The sequence below is a fragment of the Rhea pennata genome, chromosome 2, assembly GCF_028389875.1.
Source record: "Rhea pennata isolate bPtePen1 chromosome 2, bPtePen1.pri, whole genome shotgun sequence".
Lineage (NCBI taxonomy): Eukaryota > Metazoa > Chordata > Aves > Rheiformes > Rheidae > Rhea > Rhea pennata.
In genome coordinates this window covers 12,288,190-12,305,574 of record NC_084664.1, presented here as the reverse complement: position 1 = coordinate 12,305,574, position 17,385 = coordinate 12,288,190, and the positions used below count along the sequence as shown (strand labels likewise).

The following is a 17,385-nucleotide window of genomic DNA, read 5'->3' as shown; positions in this document are numbered from 1 at the left end:
TAAAGTTCTACCACCTACCTTTCTGTAACAGATGTTACCATGTATTGAGTCACAGGATATATTTCATTACAGTAGCAGTAAAAAACACACGTGTAACAAAGTACTGTTTTATTCAGCTGCAATAAAGAAAGGGGACTGAACAGAAACGCACACACTGGGTTTGTTAGACTTAAAAATCATCCTACTGCAATTCGACTTGCATATGTCTTCTACTTTTGAACATGGATCAAGAGAAAACAGACTACTGCAAGAAAAGAATGCCTGGGGTATGCATGCTGCTGAAGCCAGAGAGAAAAATCTGTTTTAAGAAGTGTCAGAGCACAGATAGAATGGCTGCAGTACTGCATTTCCTTTTTTGTTCATTCAACACAACACAGAAGTCTGGAAAGGGAAAGCATAAGGAAATTTCAGCAACATCTCTTACCCAAGATCTCCCTGCTCCATTTTGTTCAGACGTTAGCAATATTAATACTTACCATTTGAAAGACTATGTCAAAAAACACAAGCAATTTTACTATATTTTTGTGTTCTCTTGTATCTCTTAAACAGTTTCATGCCTCTCACTTTCAAATATGTTTTAGAACAATATTTCAGTGTACACTACATTATAAATACAGACTTATCACAACAGTAATTATTGTTCTGTGTGACAATAGAAATTTAAGATACAAAGATACAAATTAACATATTTTTTCACAAAGAGGGGAGGGAAAGGGGAAAGAGGGGAGAGTGATTACATTTATCAAGATTTTAATTATTAAACAGTTACATGTAGCATTACTCATGAATTAAGGGATTAAAAAAAATAAATAAAAGAACAACATATGCCTCTACAGTCTTTATGAATATGTAAAGCAATCAAATTTAAAGGAGTGAAACTTCCATTTTAAGGTCTTCAGTGAACAGTTAGTTTCAAGGATGCTATACATTCAACTGTAGCTATTTCAATCAAAGTTTCATACAGCACATCCGAGAAAGAACAGGTTAAACAGACTTTTTGATAAGGACAGTTGTTTTACTAAAGATGAATATTGAGGAAATAAAATCATTCCAGATCATTACAGATGATGCTAGAACAAGTAATAAATGTGCTCAAACCTTATGAAATCCACTAAGTGTTACAACAAGAATTTGGTTTCTAAACTTAACATAGCATACTTTGAAACAAAGCAGTATCCTACTTGACACATAAGAGGGAAAAGCAGCCATCAGTTAGGAGGTGGCAATCTCCCTTTGGTACAAAGCATAAAAAGGGACCGTACCAATGAAATTTAAGCATGTTACACAGACGGAAATTAGCAATAAAATCTTCAGCACATTAGTGGTTGCCTACTCTGGGCAAGCATCTAACATCAACATCAAAGCAGAAACCAGGCCAATTTTACATCTAGCAAGCCTTGAGCTTGCTAATTCAACAATATCAACAAATATTGCAATCACATCAAATTGCAGCACACAACAAGTTTGCCCAACCATTACACTACTACAGCAAGAAACAGCACTCTCCTTCAATCATCATATTTAGGCACTTATTCTAGATAATATTAAACAATCATAATGATCAAACCTGGATGACTTTTTATTTAGAAGAAATTTGCCTGAGTTCACTGATGATCATCCAAGCTGGACCTCCAGTTCATTAACAATTTCACTTTAGAAGTATATGGTTTGCCTTTGTGCTCTTTACTACCCATTTACTGAATGTATTCACTGTTTCAACTAATTTAAATTGTACAGAAGCAAATGGGTAAACAAGGAGAGTAAAATATAATCTTCCATTTAAAACTGTTTATTTAACTATAAGTATATATTGTGCTGTCTTGTATTAACTGGTATTTTTGATTAGTTGACTTTGTTGAAGAGTGCAACAGACAACACTGGGTCCTATGAGATTTGCTGGTGGTTAAATCCCAAAATATGTCTGAAGACTGGTCTTTATTTCCTTAGTTGCTTCACATTTTACCTCTCATTCCTGCATTAGTAAATCTCTCACTGCTTAGTAGTAGTCCAGATGTCAGAGGCATGCACAGGAATGCAAATACAAGACTTGAGGGTGAGGAATTCCAAGGAAGTGCTAGAGCTAAGACAGTTTAACCAGGGACTTGTTTAAGCAAGCACTGTACCTCATTTAGAGGCCACAGTCCTACAGTGCTACTCTCCAAACAAACAATATCCAGGTACTTACTACCAATGTATTACATAAAACACTATTACTACCTCTAATATCACTACCTTTCATTTAGGAATACATTATTTGCTAGTAAATTAGTATATTTTACCACTTCAGACATCAACAAAAGCAATTAAATTTGACACTAACTGTAACACTTTTTAGGAAGCTTTTCTGAAGCACCAGTAAGTAACCTCAGCACAGTCTTACAACACTTCCTCATGCAGCCTATCAAGGAGAACCACCACATCTTCCAACAGCACTGCAGTATCCAATCCTCCCATTCTGAAACGCTAAGATCATTCTCAAAATAGTAGGTATTACTCAGAGACGATAAAACAATAAATTACTGTAACTTGTAAAGAGACCATCCTGATTGCTGTCCGTTCCTCAGTGGCCATGCGTACAGTACTAACAAACTTTCCCAGCACGTGTCAACAGCTGCAGCCTCTGCAGCGAGCCCTCTCACCTCGGCCTTGACCTCCCCTCAGAAGGCAAACTACTCATCTTAGTTCTACGACTTAAAAATTCCTTGACTTAAAACAACCCCAATCTCATCTCAAATATATAAAACGGAGTATTACTTGGCATCTCCCTATTTGACATATACTAACTCTAGTACACAATTTCTGGATTGTGTATAACTAAGTTATTCTTTTAAAGCATTTCCACGACACTGGGAAGGTTTCTCCTGTGGTTATATCAGCACTCTCAAGCATTTCAGTCCATACGAAAGACCATGTATGGACAATCCATTAAACAAGTCCTAAATTTTAAAAAGACGCAGCAAAGGGCATGACTACCCATGACAGCGCACTTCATTTTAGAAAGCGTTACGTTTCAATTTTATTTAACATGTTAAATCTAGTTTGGGGACATGTGTGTACAAATAAACAACTGACATTAAAAAGGCCACATTTTACAGCAGCCTTTCCCTTAAGTGCTAAGGTTTGAAGCAGGCATCCTTCTTAAAATAGTTGTCCAAATTCATGAAGTAAAATGTTGAGTTTAAAGTTGTTACAGGAGAAGATATTAGGAGTGAGGTATACACAAACATGCACACACAAAAAAATGGCAAGTAATTAGCCCAAATTAAGCTTACGCTTTTAATAACTTCAGTGTAGTCCATGCATTGCTGCTTTTTAAGTTACTGTAGAATGACAGAAAAATGATCAAGTTCAGCTAAAGAGGAAGGAATTTCTTTTCAATTTTACATCAGCACAGTATTAAGTCAAATTAGCATGGCTAGCTATGTTCTGCACATCCACTTGCTGTTGATTAATAAGCTTCCTATCACCAAAGACCTTATCTAATGTAAACTACACAAAAGAAAACACAATTGGGGATACTTGAGGTTACCAGCTCGCTTTTAAAAATATCACATACAATGACAAAGGTAGATTTGTTTGGAAAAGGGCTTCAGGACCTAGTTCAGGGAAAAAGATTTTGCTATAATATTGCAAGATAAGTATTCTAACAAATGACATTTGTATACTTTGAAGATTTACTCAATGGCACTGAAGCTATTCCACCATTCATTACATAAATCTCCCATGAATCACAGTTATACAAAATGCACTCTAAAAATGCTATAATGAAACAAACTGAGAAGTCAGAAGATGTAACAGAGGAATAAAAAACACATGTAGAGGATTCTCTTTTCTCATAAACACCAAGGTGTCCTTGAACAACACTTCAAGGCTTAACTTTAAAAAAAAAATCCTCACCTTTGCATATGCACAATCTTTTTATTTAATTTCCTTCTAAAACTGGAAATTACCATCTCCTCAGCCTTTGAATAAGCCTATCAGTTCTCCCTAACAGATTATTTTCACAGTTATTCGCTCAGGAAAAGAGAGAGAACTACAGCAAAGGGTCCCTCACAGACACCGCCCTCACGCATCCCCGAAAGTTCAGGTCACCCCCCACCCCGGCTACAGGTTCGCGCCGCAGACAGCACTTCCCCTCCCGCTGCAGCGCTGCTGCACTCGAGCCAATTTCAGCATTTCATTCTTGCAGCCTGCAAACTAAGGCGCTACGGCACAGGTGCGGGCCGGGCGGGCCGGGCGAGCAACGCCTCCGCCCGGGGCGGGCAGCGCCCCGCGGGCCGGGCCGGGCCGGGCCGGGCTGCCGGAGTCGCCGCGCGGCGCGGAGGCTTCTCCCGGGCCGCCCTCGCTCCCCGCGGGGAGGCGCAGGTCCCCCGCGCGGGAATAAGCCGGAACAGCGGCAGTAACGCGGCGCGGCGCGGCGCGGCCCGGGCTCCAGGCGCTCGCGGCGGCCGAGGCGGCGGCAGCCCAGGCCGAGCGCCCGCCGCCGCCGCGGGGGTCTCGCCGGCGGGAAGATGGCGGAGGGGAGCGGGGCGGAGCGGGGCGCGGGCAGCGCTCACCTGTCAGCAGCGGCCGGGCGGCGGCGGCGGCGGCGGGAGGGGCCGGGCCGGGCCGGGCCGGGCCGGGCCGGGCCAGGCGGGAGGCGGCGGCGGCGGCAGAGCAGGAGGAAGGGGAGGGCGGGGGCGGCGGCAGCGAGGAGCCCGGCGCCGTGCTCGGCCCGACGCGGCTCCCCCGTGCGCAGCCCGCGCCGCGACATCCGGCGGCGGGCGGAAGCGCCCCCGGCGGCCCCGCGCCCGCCCCGGCGCCGCCGACGCGCCCGCTCGCCCCGCGCCGCCCGGCCCGGCCCGGCCGCCGCCCTCTGGCAGCCGCGGCCCGGCCCCGCCGCCGCACCCCGCTTGCTCGGGGATTAGACACCGTAACCTCGAGAGGCCCCTGCCGCGAGGAACCATCCCGCGGTGCAGCACTGCCCGTGTGGAACAAGTACCGGGGCTCGAGGGGTTTCCACGGGATGCCCTGGGGTACTTTCTCCCGTACGTTTTCCTCACATTCGCCACCTTTATTCTTCTGCTGCGTGCCTGCCACAAAATACGCGTTTCTATGCCCGGTGACACTAAGGAAATAGTAATGCATCCCTGTGGCATAGGCGCGGATGCGTGTGCATGTTTGTAAAGAAACACACGTTAGAGAGTGCAGCGATTCCTGAAGGGAATGAGGAACTTCGGGCAGATCACCCTGTAAGGGAATCCTACAACATTTTATTCGAGGTAAAGTAATGAAGACGGCGTACTATTATTTCTGAAATAAGACACATAATATAAGCAAAAATACCGTAACACAAGATCCCATCAAATTGGGGGACACTGAAAAGAAAAGGCAGCAATTAGCTATGCTGCCACTGTTCCTATGCGTCTACATTTAGCCTTTAACTGCAAATCTTCTAGATTTTTAATATTGATATTTTAAAAGCTGAATTGTATTTTATCCTAACTATAGATCAGGTGGACCACTGTGGATTAAAGACAGACATGAAGCTTTTCTAAACACAGTTTTAATTCTTGGGGTTTTTTAATATCTAATGGCTGGAAAATACCAAATCTTTATTTTTTTTAGTGCATCTGCAGACAAAATGACAGAAATGGTAAATCAAAGCTAACCACTACATTCTGCAAGTAGGCTGTTCACTTTGAAGCTTACAACACATAATTGAAATGTGATTAATTCCTTTGCTGATTAACACAAAAAGCCTCCACCTAAATTTCTTATTCATTGCAGCAGATTACAGAAGTCAAAGGAGGCCTTTCAAATTGCCTAATTATTTTCTGTCTTCCTACAGATTATCTAACTGCCTCAGAAGCCAGTTGGCAAAAAGGCCAAAAGAATATCTGCTTCACAGAGTGAGGACTAAAAATATTGCATTTTCTTTTAATGTGCTTGTCAGCCTTCCTTTGTCTTTCCTCTTCTTTTTCTTTTCCACCTCTTTTTTTGTAGTCCTGTCTTGGCTGCAACTGTATTAACACAGACAAAAACAGAGTGTTTTACCAGTTTACTAAAGCTTTGGTCAGTGCTTGTGCCCTGATGCATCATTTCCTTCATTAGAAGTTATTCTACAGGATAACCAGCCTAAAAAATTCCCTTAATTTTTGCCTATTCTCTTCCTGGATGCTATCAAAGGAGAAAGGAAAGGAACAAAAGGGATAGATAGATTGATGGCTTTCAAGACAAAAAAAGGAGGAGACAGTATAAGCAAAAAAAAAAAAAAATAGACAAAACCTACAACAGAGTTAACAGAAGCAGCTTAACTACAACCTGAAAAAAATGATACTGTTTGCCAGTATGAATTCTCACAATTAAAGCAGTTGCAGTTATCCTCAACATCTTATCCCAGTCAAAACTCTAGAATCCTCAGCTATTCAGTTCCTAAATATACGTTTGTTTAAATCTCATTATTTCTCCTGAAATTATTTTATTCTAATACAACTCTATTATAATATTTTAATCTATATATTTCAAAGATAAAAATGTCCAGAGAGAGGACAAGAATCTGCACTTGAGATTTCTCCCGAAAAATATTTCATGACTTTTTCCTTTCCCTCTGCTCACTCTCCAACAGAAGAGGGCAGTAAAGAGACCACCACTTTTTTCTGAAGAAATGCAAAATACTACAAAAATAAGGGAAGGCAAGAGTTTAATTATTTTTTCTTTGGTACAGGGTGACTTTCAGTCAAAAATTAACAGACGCTATATGGATGAAGTTACTTTTTCAAGAGAAAAGAATTGTAAGTAATACTGTTTTCATGCTGACCCTGTTCCTGGTTTTGTTTTGTCATGGCACTGCGGAGTAGCAAGACACTATTTAACGCATTGTTAGATGTACCAGCAGACTGCCCCTGCTTTTCACAAACTGCTCTTTCAAAGCAAGACATGTACATGGACACAGGAACCTAGAGAAACATGGAACAATATTAGTTAGAATGAGACTTACCAACAGCTAATAAAACTTTTTTATAAGCACTATAGTGAACACAGCAGCAAACGTTGGGTTGTCCTAGACATCACCTTCCAGACTATATGCATTCCTTTTTCTGTTTCCTTTGTTGGACTTAGGAACACAGGATAAGAAAGGAAATCTGTCTACAGGGCATAGAAAATCAGCAGCAGAACAGAATAATAGTTGAATCTCCTAAATCAAGATTCTCCAAACCTGTAAAAGTAGCAGGAAAAGGCAGAGCATCCTGTGTACAGTTCAAAACAAAAGGGGAGGAAAAAAAAAAAGAAAAACTGATCTGGAACAGAACAACACTCTAGGAATATTTCTCCCTTCAGATATGAAACTTCTTAATTACTTCTTCCTAAAAGAGCTGTTTCTTGTATTATTGTGTTAATTATTTATGCTGTATATAAACATTTGGAAGCTGTCCATCATAACACTCTTTCCGTCAAATTTAGGCAGCAGAACTAAATGCAAATGCAACACCCTACTTATATATTTAGCATACACGTATTACATTTCCACTACAAAGCCATCTGTCTTCCTTGAAGTGAGCTAATGCCAATCCACTCTCCTGAAATATGCCTTTTAAGGAAAGAAGGATAAAGAGAACAGCAGTGGGGACTAGGAGGGATTCAAATCCCAATTCAGATAAAAACCAGGCTGCTGTTTGCTCTGCACATAGATTTATAAGTTAGACAGACGTTTTCTAAAGAGCTGTGACTCCAGGGCAGAACTGGACTTCTAAGTGGACTTCTTCAGGGAAGCTGGGGACTAGGAGAGCTCTGTAGTTGACAAGGGTGAACCTGAAGTCTTTAATATTAAAGTAAATCAACAGGAATCTTAAAAAGAAGAGGGTTAGGTTAGAAGGATGGAGAAAAACTTTATTTGCTGAAGATGAAAACCGAGACTCATTCATAGAGACAGTCTGTATATCCTAGGCTGAGGTCAAATCTCAGGTTTGTTCTGCATTTATTTCATCTGGTAGCTAACTGTCTTCTTGTTTGTTTAACTTGGTGCAGAACTACGATGTGTTCCTCTAGTTTCATTTTCCTGTATCTGAGTAGCTAGCAAAACTCTGTGAATGATTTGCAGTTGGTTGGATCTTGAGGTGAAATGTGAGATTTCCCAGTGAGGAGAAGAAACTACTTTCTCTTTGTTTCCTTTGGTGGTAGAGTGTTCGCAAGTGGTCAGTAGACTTCACCAGAAATATAAATTAAGTCCCAAAATAACATATATGCCATTTCATGCATGCTTCTGTTCACGCAGGGTAGAATAAAACTTTAGAGGTTTCATAAGTTTCTGTTTTTTTTCCTCACAGATTGCTTGTTTGAAGGTACAAGTTAAGTCTGGAAGGGAGTGAGAGGATGGGCTAAAGAAATGACATAAAGCACCTGATCCTGAAGGTGTCTTTGGTTATAGTATTCGGAGGTCCTCCACATGTCTATTTTGTGTTAAGATTTTTTTTTTGGCTGCTTTTTATCTCTCATTATTCACTGGGATTTGTTGTCAGATGGGATGTTCACAAATATCATTCCAGGTGAAATGCTTCATTTCTCTACGTAGGACAGTAACTATAGTTTTGTCAACAGTCAGGTTTTAAAATGCCTATATTGAAGTTCTCAGTGGTTATTACTGGAAAACAATCTTCTCTCTTCTTTTCCCCATAATCTACAGGAACACTTTCCTAGTATCTCTCCACTGTGTAGGCTACACATCACTGTGTACAATTCATCTCCTCTTCAGTTGTTGTGATGTCATGTCAGGTTTGTCAGTCTGATTTTTAGGTCACCATCTCTGATTTTTAGGGTAGAAGGTTCTACTCCAATAGGGCTTTACTCTCAGGACAGCTCATTGTTATTTTGTTGTCTTCTTATGTGATGCTTTTTCGTATTTGGGGGTTAGGTTTAGCTCGGTTAGAGCGTGGTGCTGCTAATGCCAAGGTCGTGGGTTCAATCCCTGTACGGGCTATGCTGAGGGTTGGATTAGATGATCTGCAGAGGTCCGTTCCAACCTTACGATTTTATGATTTCCATCTCAGTACTTATAATATGCTTGAGAGATTTGTATAGCTTATGTTTGGTCATAGTATCAGAGTGACAGAAAAGAACACTTACACATTTGTCAAGTATTTTAAGCAATGAAACTAGCAAGACAGAAATACAGTGAAGGACGTTCTCCATATTCTACAAGGTTCATTCTCCAGTTGCTGTGTTTGTGCAGAACAGTGACTCAGGATAAAAAGAAATCAGTGCATGTTTCAGTTCTTACTAACAGTGCTCATTAATCTTCTTGTTTTGTGTTTTCAACACTGATAGTTGAAAGGATGTGCAGCAGCTGGTATATTCTTTTGGGTTTTTTTTGTTTTTTCATGTTCACTACTGGTTTCAAGTCACTTGACTCAAACCACTTCCTGTCCTTGCACTCCCTTAACCAAGCTCTTCATTGGGGAACCTCTTGCAAGATATTAGCTGTCATTTTGAACATTTTGTTCTGCTAAAAAACGCTTTTTAATGAAAGGCCATCTGCCTGTTCACTGAAAGAATCAAAACAAATCATACTGAAGAGCTAGAATGTGAGCTTAGAGGCAATCATGGAAAGTGCTGCCATCAGACAACAGGTGGAACATATTTTCTAGGCCTTTTATGAAATCGAACTGCAAGTCCAAATCTGCAGTCAGGGAATAAACTGGTGAAAGAACCTTTGTTCAGAAGCTACACAATTGTGGTAACACAAAGTTTCTACAGAGGCTGATTTAAAGTTTCTCTGCTTTGTAGGCCGTGTATCTGTGCATATCTACAACTGCCCTATCTGAGGAGTTCATCTTTACATCTTGCCTACAGCTGATAATCTACCCAGATACTCAGTATTTCTTTCTGCATCCCTTGAGAAGTTAATGAGTTAGGCATTTGGGGAGTTTGACTAACATGGTAACTATCTTCTACAAACTAGCTATCAGTGAAGCAGGGGGGAGAACTGCTCTGCATTCCTTACCTCCTGGAGTGCTGGAGGCTGTACATTCATCTCTGAGACATTCTTAACCACTAAGTGAAGCGATGCTGCTGTGGAGCAAATTGAAAATACAAGAAATGTGCTATAGTGGGGGAAAAAAATGTAACTCTCTAGTCACCTCGTTATGGCATTTACCACAACAAGTGCTCCCAGAACCAGTTAGAAAATGAATCCCAAGAACTGTTCACTAGAAAACATAGGTGCATCCCCAGCAGCTGGCACTTCAATGCAGCTCTTAGTTTTTTCGTGGATGAGTGAGAAGATGAAGAAAGCGCTTTAATGTTAAAAATACTCAGAACTCCTGACTATTACCAGAAGCCAGAGGCGTACTGCATCTTTGTAAGTCACAGCAGTGGTGCGCTGCAGCGCAGTGCGACCCTGCAGCGCCGGCGTGGCTCTGCCGCGCGTCTGCCTCGTACCGCACGCAGCAAGGCGGCCGCCGCGCCTTTCGGCTCGGTTCCGTAGCCAGCGCTCCCTGCCCGGGCCTCAGCGTCAGCGCTGCGCGAACCGCTCCGAAAGCGCCGTTAACCGCCGCTCAGTAACCTCGAAACCGGGCCGCGGCTGACCCCCGCTTGACCCGCGGCCGCCCCCTCCCCCCCCCAACGGTCACCTGCTCTCCGTATTGGCCCGCGCCGCCACCCAGCTCCGCTGCGATTGGCTCTACCTGACGCCTATCCGCCCGCGGCGCAGGCTCCGCCCCCCGCGCCCGAGTGGGGCGATCGGGCGATGCCGTGACGTCGGCGTTTTGGGGCGCTGCCATTGGCGGGCGCGGGGAGACGGGAGATGTGGCGTGCGCTGCGCCGGGCGGCCGTTGCCGTGAGCGCCCGGGAGGCCGCGGTGTCTTGGGGGCGTCGCTGCCGCCGCGAGCCGCCCTGCCGCGAGCCGCCGCGCCCGTCCGCCGCCGGCCTGTGGGGAGCGAGCGCCCGTGCCGTGAGGTGAGGTGAGGTGAGGTGAGGTGAGGTGAGGTGAGGGCGGCGGCGGCGGCGGCTTTAACCGGGAGGCCGCTGAGGGAGCGCGCCGGGGGGCATGGGGGGAAGGAGCTGCTGAGGGGGCCGGGGGGGGGAGGGGGCAGATGAATATCTGTGACTGCAGCCTAGCAATACGCCCTGCCTGAAGTACACCAGAGGCTATAGGTTATGGAGCAGTTTCAAGGCGGAAACTCTTTTTCTCTTAAGGGCGTAAGTGCTCGGGGTATACACACGAGGTGGTCGGGGAGGGAGCAGAGCAGGGGTTATGAGGATCGGTTTGGGTTTTTCTGTTTTGGAAGTGCCTTGTTCTGTTAGTCTTAGTCAGTGAAATCTGATTACCGAGCCCTTACTGGGGGAGAAGGGGAAATATACATACATATATTCTCTTTCTTATTGTACTTGTAATGCAGGGTTTTTGAGCAGAGAGCACAGAGGCTGTGGTTTTAGACACATTTTTTCCTTAGTTCTGCATGGAATTTAGTATTGAATTTTCTATATTATATCAGCCTATCAAAATTGTTACCTTTGATTTCTGTTCTCCTGCTGCAGCTGTTATATGGAGTTTTGGAGTAAGGTAGGTGCTTACAAGATTTTATTATTATGTTTCAATATGATGTATATTATGGGTAGGACATTTCAGAGATCGAAAAGGGACATAAAACCTAAAAAATACAAACGGTACATGACTTACACCAACTGTGTCAGAAAACCCAGCCATTTAATCATTCCTCGTGCTCTGCCTGAATCTTTTAGGTGTCAGTATTGCTGAATGACTCTTCTTCTTTTCATTGGTGTTTTCAGTAGAACGTATATTACTGCCACAATGCCTGAAGTAAACACAGATAACCTGGATGAGCAGCAGGTGCAGCTGCTGGCTGAGATGTGCATCCTTATTGATGAAAACGATAACAAGATTGGAGCAGACACAAAGAAAAATTGTCATTTGAATGAAAACATTGATAAAGGTACAGCTTGATTACTAATTGAACTATTAAGTTCAATATTCCATATTTTCAGAAATACACTAATGATTAAATTAAAGTCTCTGTCAGGTGGGGTGTAATCAAACCAGGGTAAGGCCTCCCTGCAAGGCTCACAGTGTCAAATTTCAAGGAGTTGGAATATGAGGAAACAAACAGAGGCAGTAGCAAAAGAGAGAAATGAGTGACTGTAGATATAAGCTGTATGTTTTGCTTAATATTTAGAATCATGCATTTTGACGATAAATTTGTGGGGTTTTTTAATATCTGATTCTATGTGGCTCTTCTAAAGAACACCAAATGCTTCTTCATTGAGTTCTCATGAATAGAAAAGATTGATTTTCAGTAGCTGAAGCGAAATTCTGCCTCAGCTACTGGTGACTGGAAGGTTTCTGTTGTCATTTTAATTGCTTATCAGTTTTATCTTGGTTTATTTTGATCACACTTGTGAATTTTCACATAGTAGTTTGTGAACTTTCTTTCTGTACTCATGAGTGCTCTGAAGGACACACAAGCGACAATAACCAGCAGTTGTACTATTCTTAAGGAAGTTTCCTTTCCACTGTATTTCTGAAGTTCCTCAAGCTCCTTGAAATTCTCTACAGCTTGTTCAGGATTTTTGTGTTGTCTCTTTTTGATAATAGCTTTGTGGATACTGAACCTTCCTAGAAACTTATCTGAATGTGCATCTTCAAAATGGTGAACTAACAGAGTTTAGTAGACCTCTTCTGCTGTCCTGTTGCTCTTAGCGCTTTTGTAATTTCTTCATGTTAAGTCTAAGTTGAAACAGAAACTAAAGAAAACTTTTTCCTCAATTCCTTGTTTTTTATTTTTTAAACAAATAATGAATTTTGACAGTGGCATTTTTTTAATAAAGCCATTCTTCTGGGCTATTAACTCTGTATTTTTGTGGCTTTTTTCTTCATTAACTAACTTTCTATGCTTTTATTTTTAGGATTGTTGCACCGAGCATTCAGTGTTTTCTTATTCAATACAGAAAATAAACTATTGTTGCAGCAGAGATCACATGCTAAAATCACTTTTCCAGGTTAGTACACATACCATATTTATCAAAATGTTTTATTTAAGCCAATATTTACTTTCAAAATAGCTTACAAAGTACTTTTCTCATGAATGAAGCAAGAGAATGGGAACATAAGCTTATTGTTATACATGTTCTTGGGAAATGATTCTCTCATGACTTGTTTGATCTTGTCTATGCAAATGTAAAATCTATGTTGTTTATCGTCTCTGCTGAAAGGCTTAATTAGTAGAGTTGGAGAAGTTGCTGTGTTACCCCTGCAGAGTTTAATTGCTTTTATTCTGCTGTAATATGTAGTTGATAAATTGGGGAGTCATTCTGCTTGGGAAGCAGTTATGTTATGCTTCAGTCAGAACAATGTACCTTTTTAAGTTTCAACAAATACTTCTGTTGCATGTAGAAAAACTGAGACTGCAGCCAAACTGTATTCTTTTTAGAGACTCCCAAACTATTATCAAATGCAAAGAAGCATAAAAAGAAGTATAATGAAACAAAAGTAGCTTACATGAGACATGTTGGAAGAAACCTAAGGCTGTCTGTTTTGGAATTTCAGCTGGAAAACAAACTTGTGTGTTTCTAAACTTTCCCAACTGTAGGAGGAAACACCTTTCTTTCCTTTCAAAAATCTTTAAAGATTTTTTTTTACCTTAAATAATCAAAATGCTCAAGTCTAGTTACCTACAAACTACACTATATTTAGATGTTTTTGAGATAAATTCTTAAAGAACAAGGATTGGCTGAGGACAACTGCATTACTGATTGGTAGTTTTTTAATGTACTTTACACAGAGTATGGAGGGTCTGTTCTTTAAGTACAAGCATAAACTACTTATTTGCTTACTGTTAGTTGATTTTGCAAGCTCTAGGAGAATACTTTGTACTCTGCATATAAACTCCCCAAAATTACTGTAATTAGCATTTGCAGATAAACAGGGTCTTTTTAAACTGTCTTTTTAAGTAGATACTCTCTTGCATCAGAGGATGCATGTGTTTGCATATATCAAACACTAACATACAAAGTAGTACTTGACAGGACAATCCCTGTACAAAATAGAGGGGATTAAAAATAAGGGTTGAAAATATCCTCCTTCACCTCTGACCTTTCTCCTCTACAAAAAAAAGAAACAAAACTGATGTTCTGAATTGCTGTCCTGCCTCTCAGATTTTTCGCATTGCTTTATACTTTTTTAATACTATACTGATACAAACTTCCTGCAGATTGTTTTACCAACACTTGTTGTAGTCATCCATTAAGCCATCCACTAGAACTAGAAGAAAATGATGCCATTGGTGTTCGGAGAGCAGCACAAAGACGACTGAAAGCGGAGTTAGGAATTCCCGTGGAGCAGGTAAAGGAAGAAGGGAGAAAGGGGAAATCTTGATAGTAATTGATGATTTACATATTAACTGCATCTGGCAAACAGGGTCAGCCTGAGACCTAAAAATGAATTTAGCTTTAAATTTGAAGATGTATAGGACTTAATGAATATGAGGCTCCTCAGTCTATATTCTGGAACCTTAAAAGGCTTATCTCACTAAATGGTGTTTTAGAGTATTTCACTGCTCAAACTGAAGATGAGCCGAAGAGTAAATCACACAGTAATGAAGCATTTTATTGCTTCAGTTCTAACTGTGGATGCTTGCATTTTCCAGTTGGGCTGGCTATGCTGCTTGCCCAAGTAATATAAGAAGACAGTGCCCTACTTCCTCCAGGCCTGCAGCAGAACCTGCTGTAGAGGTTGTGTTCAGCAGGTGCTCCTGGAGGGCCTCAGTGTGGGTGTGTTGGGCAGCGTCTGTGCAGAGTGGTGAGAGCAGTAGGTGTTTCTTCCAGACAAATCACACAGCCTACTTCTGGCAACCTTCTTTTCTGGTGGCTACTTAGGCATGCACAGAGCAGAGTAAAACTGGCTTAATTATGCTTGTGGTTGAACCTCTTTCCACACTGCATGTTGCATCATGGAACAAGGGAGAAACAGTGTGATACTGGGAAATAACATGGTTTGATTGACCCTAGAATTACTTAGCTTGTCTGCAATTCACATCAGGTCCTGGTAGATCCATGTTGTACATGGTCTATCAGCAACCAGTTGCGATCTTGCCTTAAATAATTGTCAGGTCTTTTGGCTGGGAATTAAGAGGTAAGCACAAGTGTTTCAGTATTGATTAGTGCTTTAGTAAGTGTGCATCAAGCTCTGATAAGCACTATTTAAAACTTAAGTTTGGAAGAAACCCACTCAACATACCATAGGGTAAATCTGATTAGAGAAATACTGTGCCATCTATGTGATCAAAGTGCAAGTGCAATTATAAGTTTGTTTTTTCACAGAACTTATTAGTAAAGAAATACATTGTACATTCAGGAAAAAAAATCTGTTTTAGGGAGAGGATAGTAGCTGTCAATTCTTTTGTAATGTTCAGCCTATTCTAACAGGTGTTTTGGTTGTAGGTAACTCCGGAAGAAATTTCCTATCTGACACGAATTCACTACAAGGCCAAGTCTGATGGGATTTGGGGTGAACATGAAATAGACTATATCTTATTTGTACAGAAGGATGTAACACTGAATCCTGACCCTAATGAGATCCAGAGCTACTGTTACGTGACACAGAAAGAACTAAAACAGCTCTTGGACAAAGCCTCCAAGAATGAAGTTAAGATTACTCCATGGTTTAAACTAATTGCAGAGACCTTTCTTTTTAAGTGGTGGGATAACTTACCTAACTTGAATAAATTTGTCGATCATGAAAGAATACACAGAATGTAAATAGCCAGAGGTGGAAGATGCTGAAGGCTAGCAATGATATGCTGTCTCACTAGCAGTTTGGTAACTCTCACTCAAGTGCTAAAAATATAGTCCATCTGGAGCACATGTTTAACAACCATCTCTGAATAGAGTTATTTATCTTTTTTGTTTTTATTTTTTTTCCTCTCAAACACCTCCCCCAAGCCCCTTCTGCCTTGGGTGAGTTTATCCTCATCTCATTTAAAATGAAGAATAAATAAGGAAGTAACAAGTCTTATGGCTTTGTCTTTCTCCATTACCTTCATCGTGATGTGAAAGAACCCTCAACCTGTGTGTACCCATTTTGCTCTTACTTCCTTCTGTAATAACTGTGTGTGCTGACAAGGGCGCACATAGTGACAAGCTCGTTCAGTAGAAATAGTATCCCTTAAACGTCACATGACTTAAACTTATTTGTAAATGTTATTTTGAAAGGTAGAGTTCTACATTGATGTGGAGAAGACTGATTCCCTAAAGAAAAGCAATTAGTTCAAAGCAATCAAGATAATTATACTAGATCTCTTCAGCTACTCTACTGTCTCATTAAAAAAAATGTAAAAGCTTATGTAATGAGATAGTCTGTGTGGACTGAGTTCTTTGAAGCTTGAAATCTTGCACTAATACCAAAAAGACCCACAGATCATTTAGTGCATCTGAAACTTTTAATATCTTATGTGATGATGCATCATTAAAAAAAGGTCTGTCATGGCTTTCAATAATAAACACTTCCACCCCTCCCCCATCCAGGTTAAGTGATGACTAAATACTGGGTAGTTTTTTGGACATCTCTAATTGGAAACTAATGGTTAATTATATCAAATGTGAATGCTAGATACCTGACATGAAGTAGACTCGTTGGAGGAAAGGTACACTTTACATGGCAGTGCTGACTTCCAGAAAACAAAGGCATTCTGATGCAAGCTTTTAGATCTTGCTGTGTCTACTATAAGAACAGTCCCTGAAAACTCAATTTTGCTATTTAAGTAGTTGTTCAAACCCCAAAATTAACGTTGGAGAGTTTATGGGCTTACATTAAATCTTAATTTTAGTTAGTAAGAAATTCTACTTGAGTGTCAGAGCTACTCCTTTTTGATCTTGCAATTGAGTTACTAGTTAACAGAGTAGAGTTGTGTTGTTTTTTGTTCTTAATAATCAAGGGTATGATTGCAGCATTGAAGCTATTATTCACCAGCATCTCTACTGGTTCAGCACTTCCAAGCTTTAGGGTAAGGTTGTTGTGTATTGACCTGAACTGATGTGTTCTCTTAGAATAAATGGTGGGAGGGAATAATAGAGTAACAGCTCTGTTGAATTCGGTGCAATATCAGCTACATTACTCAAGTGATGTATTAAAGTACTTTTAAAAAGAAATGTTATTTTAAAGATAAGACTAAGGATTAAAATTCCTAACCTAAAACCTTGGACTGTGTTTTGTTTTTTTTCCCCCAGACTTACAGTCACATGAAGAGTAACCTCTGAAGTTAGTACACTATAACAAACTGCCTATTAAACATCACTAAAGCAATGTGATTGGAGATAGCAGAGTATAATTTTATTTTAATAAAATTCTACTCATCTAATTCGAATGGCCAGCTTGGAGCAAAAGCTGACAAAGGA

The 17,385-nt window shown here is 40.9% G+C and overlaps 2 protein-coding genes across 13 annotated transcripts in view; one reads left to right on the top strand and one right to left on the bottom strand.

Annotated features, from left to right (window-relative positions):
- The window catches only part of WDR37 (WD repeat domain 37), a 44,659-nt gene extending 39,926 nt beyond the window's left edge, over positions 1–4,733 (bottom strand). For 2 of the 3 annotated variants that reach the window (XM_062568877.1, XM_062568879.1), the window contains exon 1: positions 4,557–4,733. The gene's annotated coding sequence lies outside the window, so the exon portion shown is untranslated. Of the gene's footprint in view, positions 1–3,272; positions 3,321–4,556 lie in introns of all 3 variants that reach the window. The other variant, XM_062568878.1, reaches the window with a different exon arrangement.
- A 114-nt stretch (positions 4,734–4,847) lies between these two features.
- IDI1 (isopentenyl-diphosphate delta isomerase 1) lies at positions 4,848–17,185 on the top strand. 10 transcript variants are annotated; one of them, XM_062568871.1, is made up of 7 exons: positions 4,848–5,261; positions 5,831–5,891; positions 6,707–6,773; positions 11,770–11,930; positions 12,901–12,993; positions 14,205–14,335; positions 15,433–17,185. In XM_062568871.1, exons 4-7 carry the CDS (start codon positions 11,789–11,791, stop codon positions 15,748–15,750), a joined length of 684 nt encoding a protein of 227 aa, XP_062424855.1. In that variant the 5' UTR covers positions 4,848–5,261; positions 5,831–5,891; positions 6,707–6,773; positions 11,770–11,788; the 3' UTR covers positions 15,751–17,185. The 10 variants fall into 10 exon arrangements, with proteins under 10 accessions (XP_062424855.1, XP_062424856.1, XP_062424858.1 ...); XM_062568868.1 differs by having other exon boundaries at positions 4,849–5,261; positions 11,767–11,930; XM_062568872.1 differs by lacking the exon at positions 5,831–5,891.
- Positions 17,186–17,385: the final 200 nt, after the last annotated feature.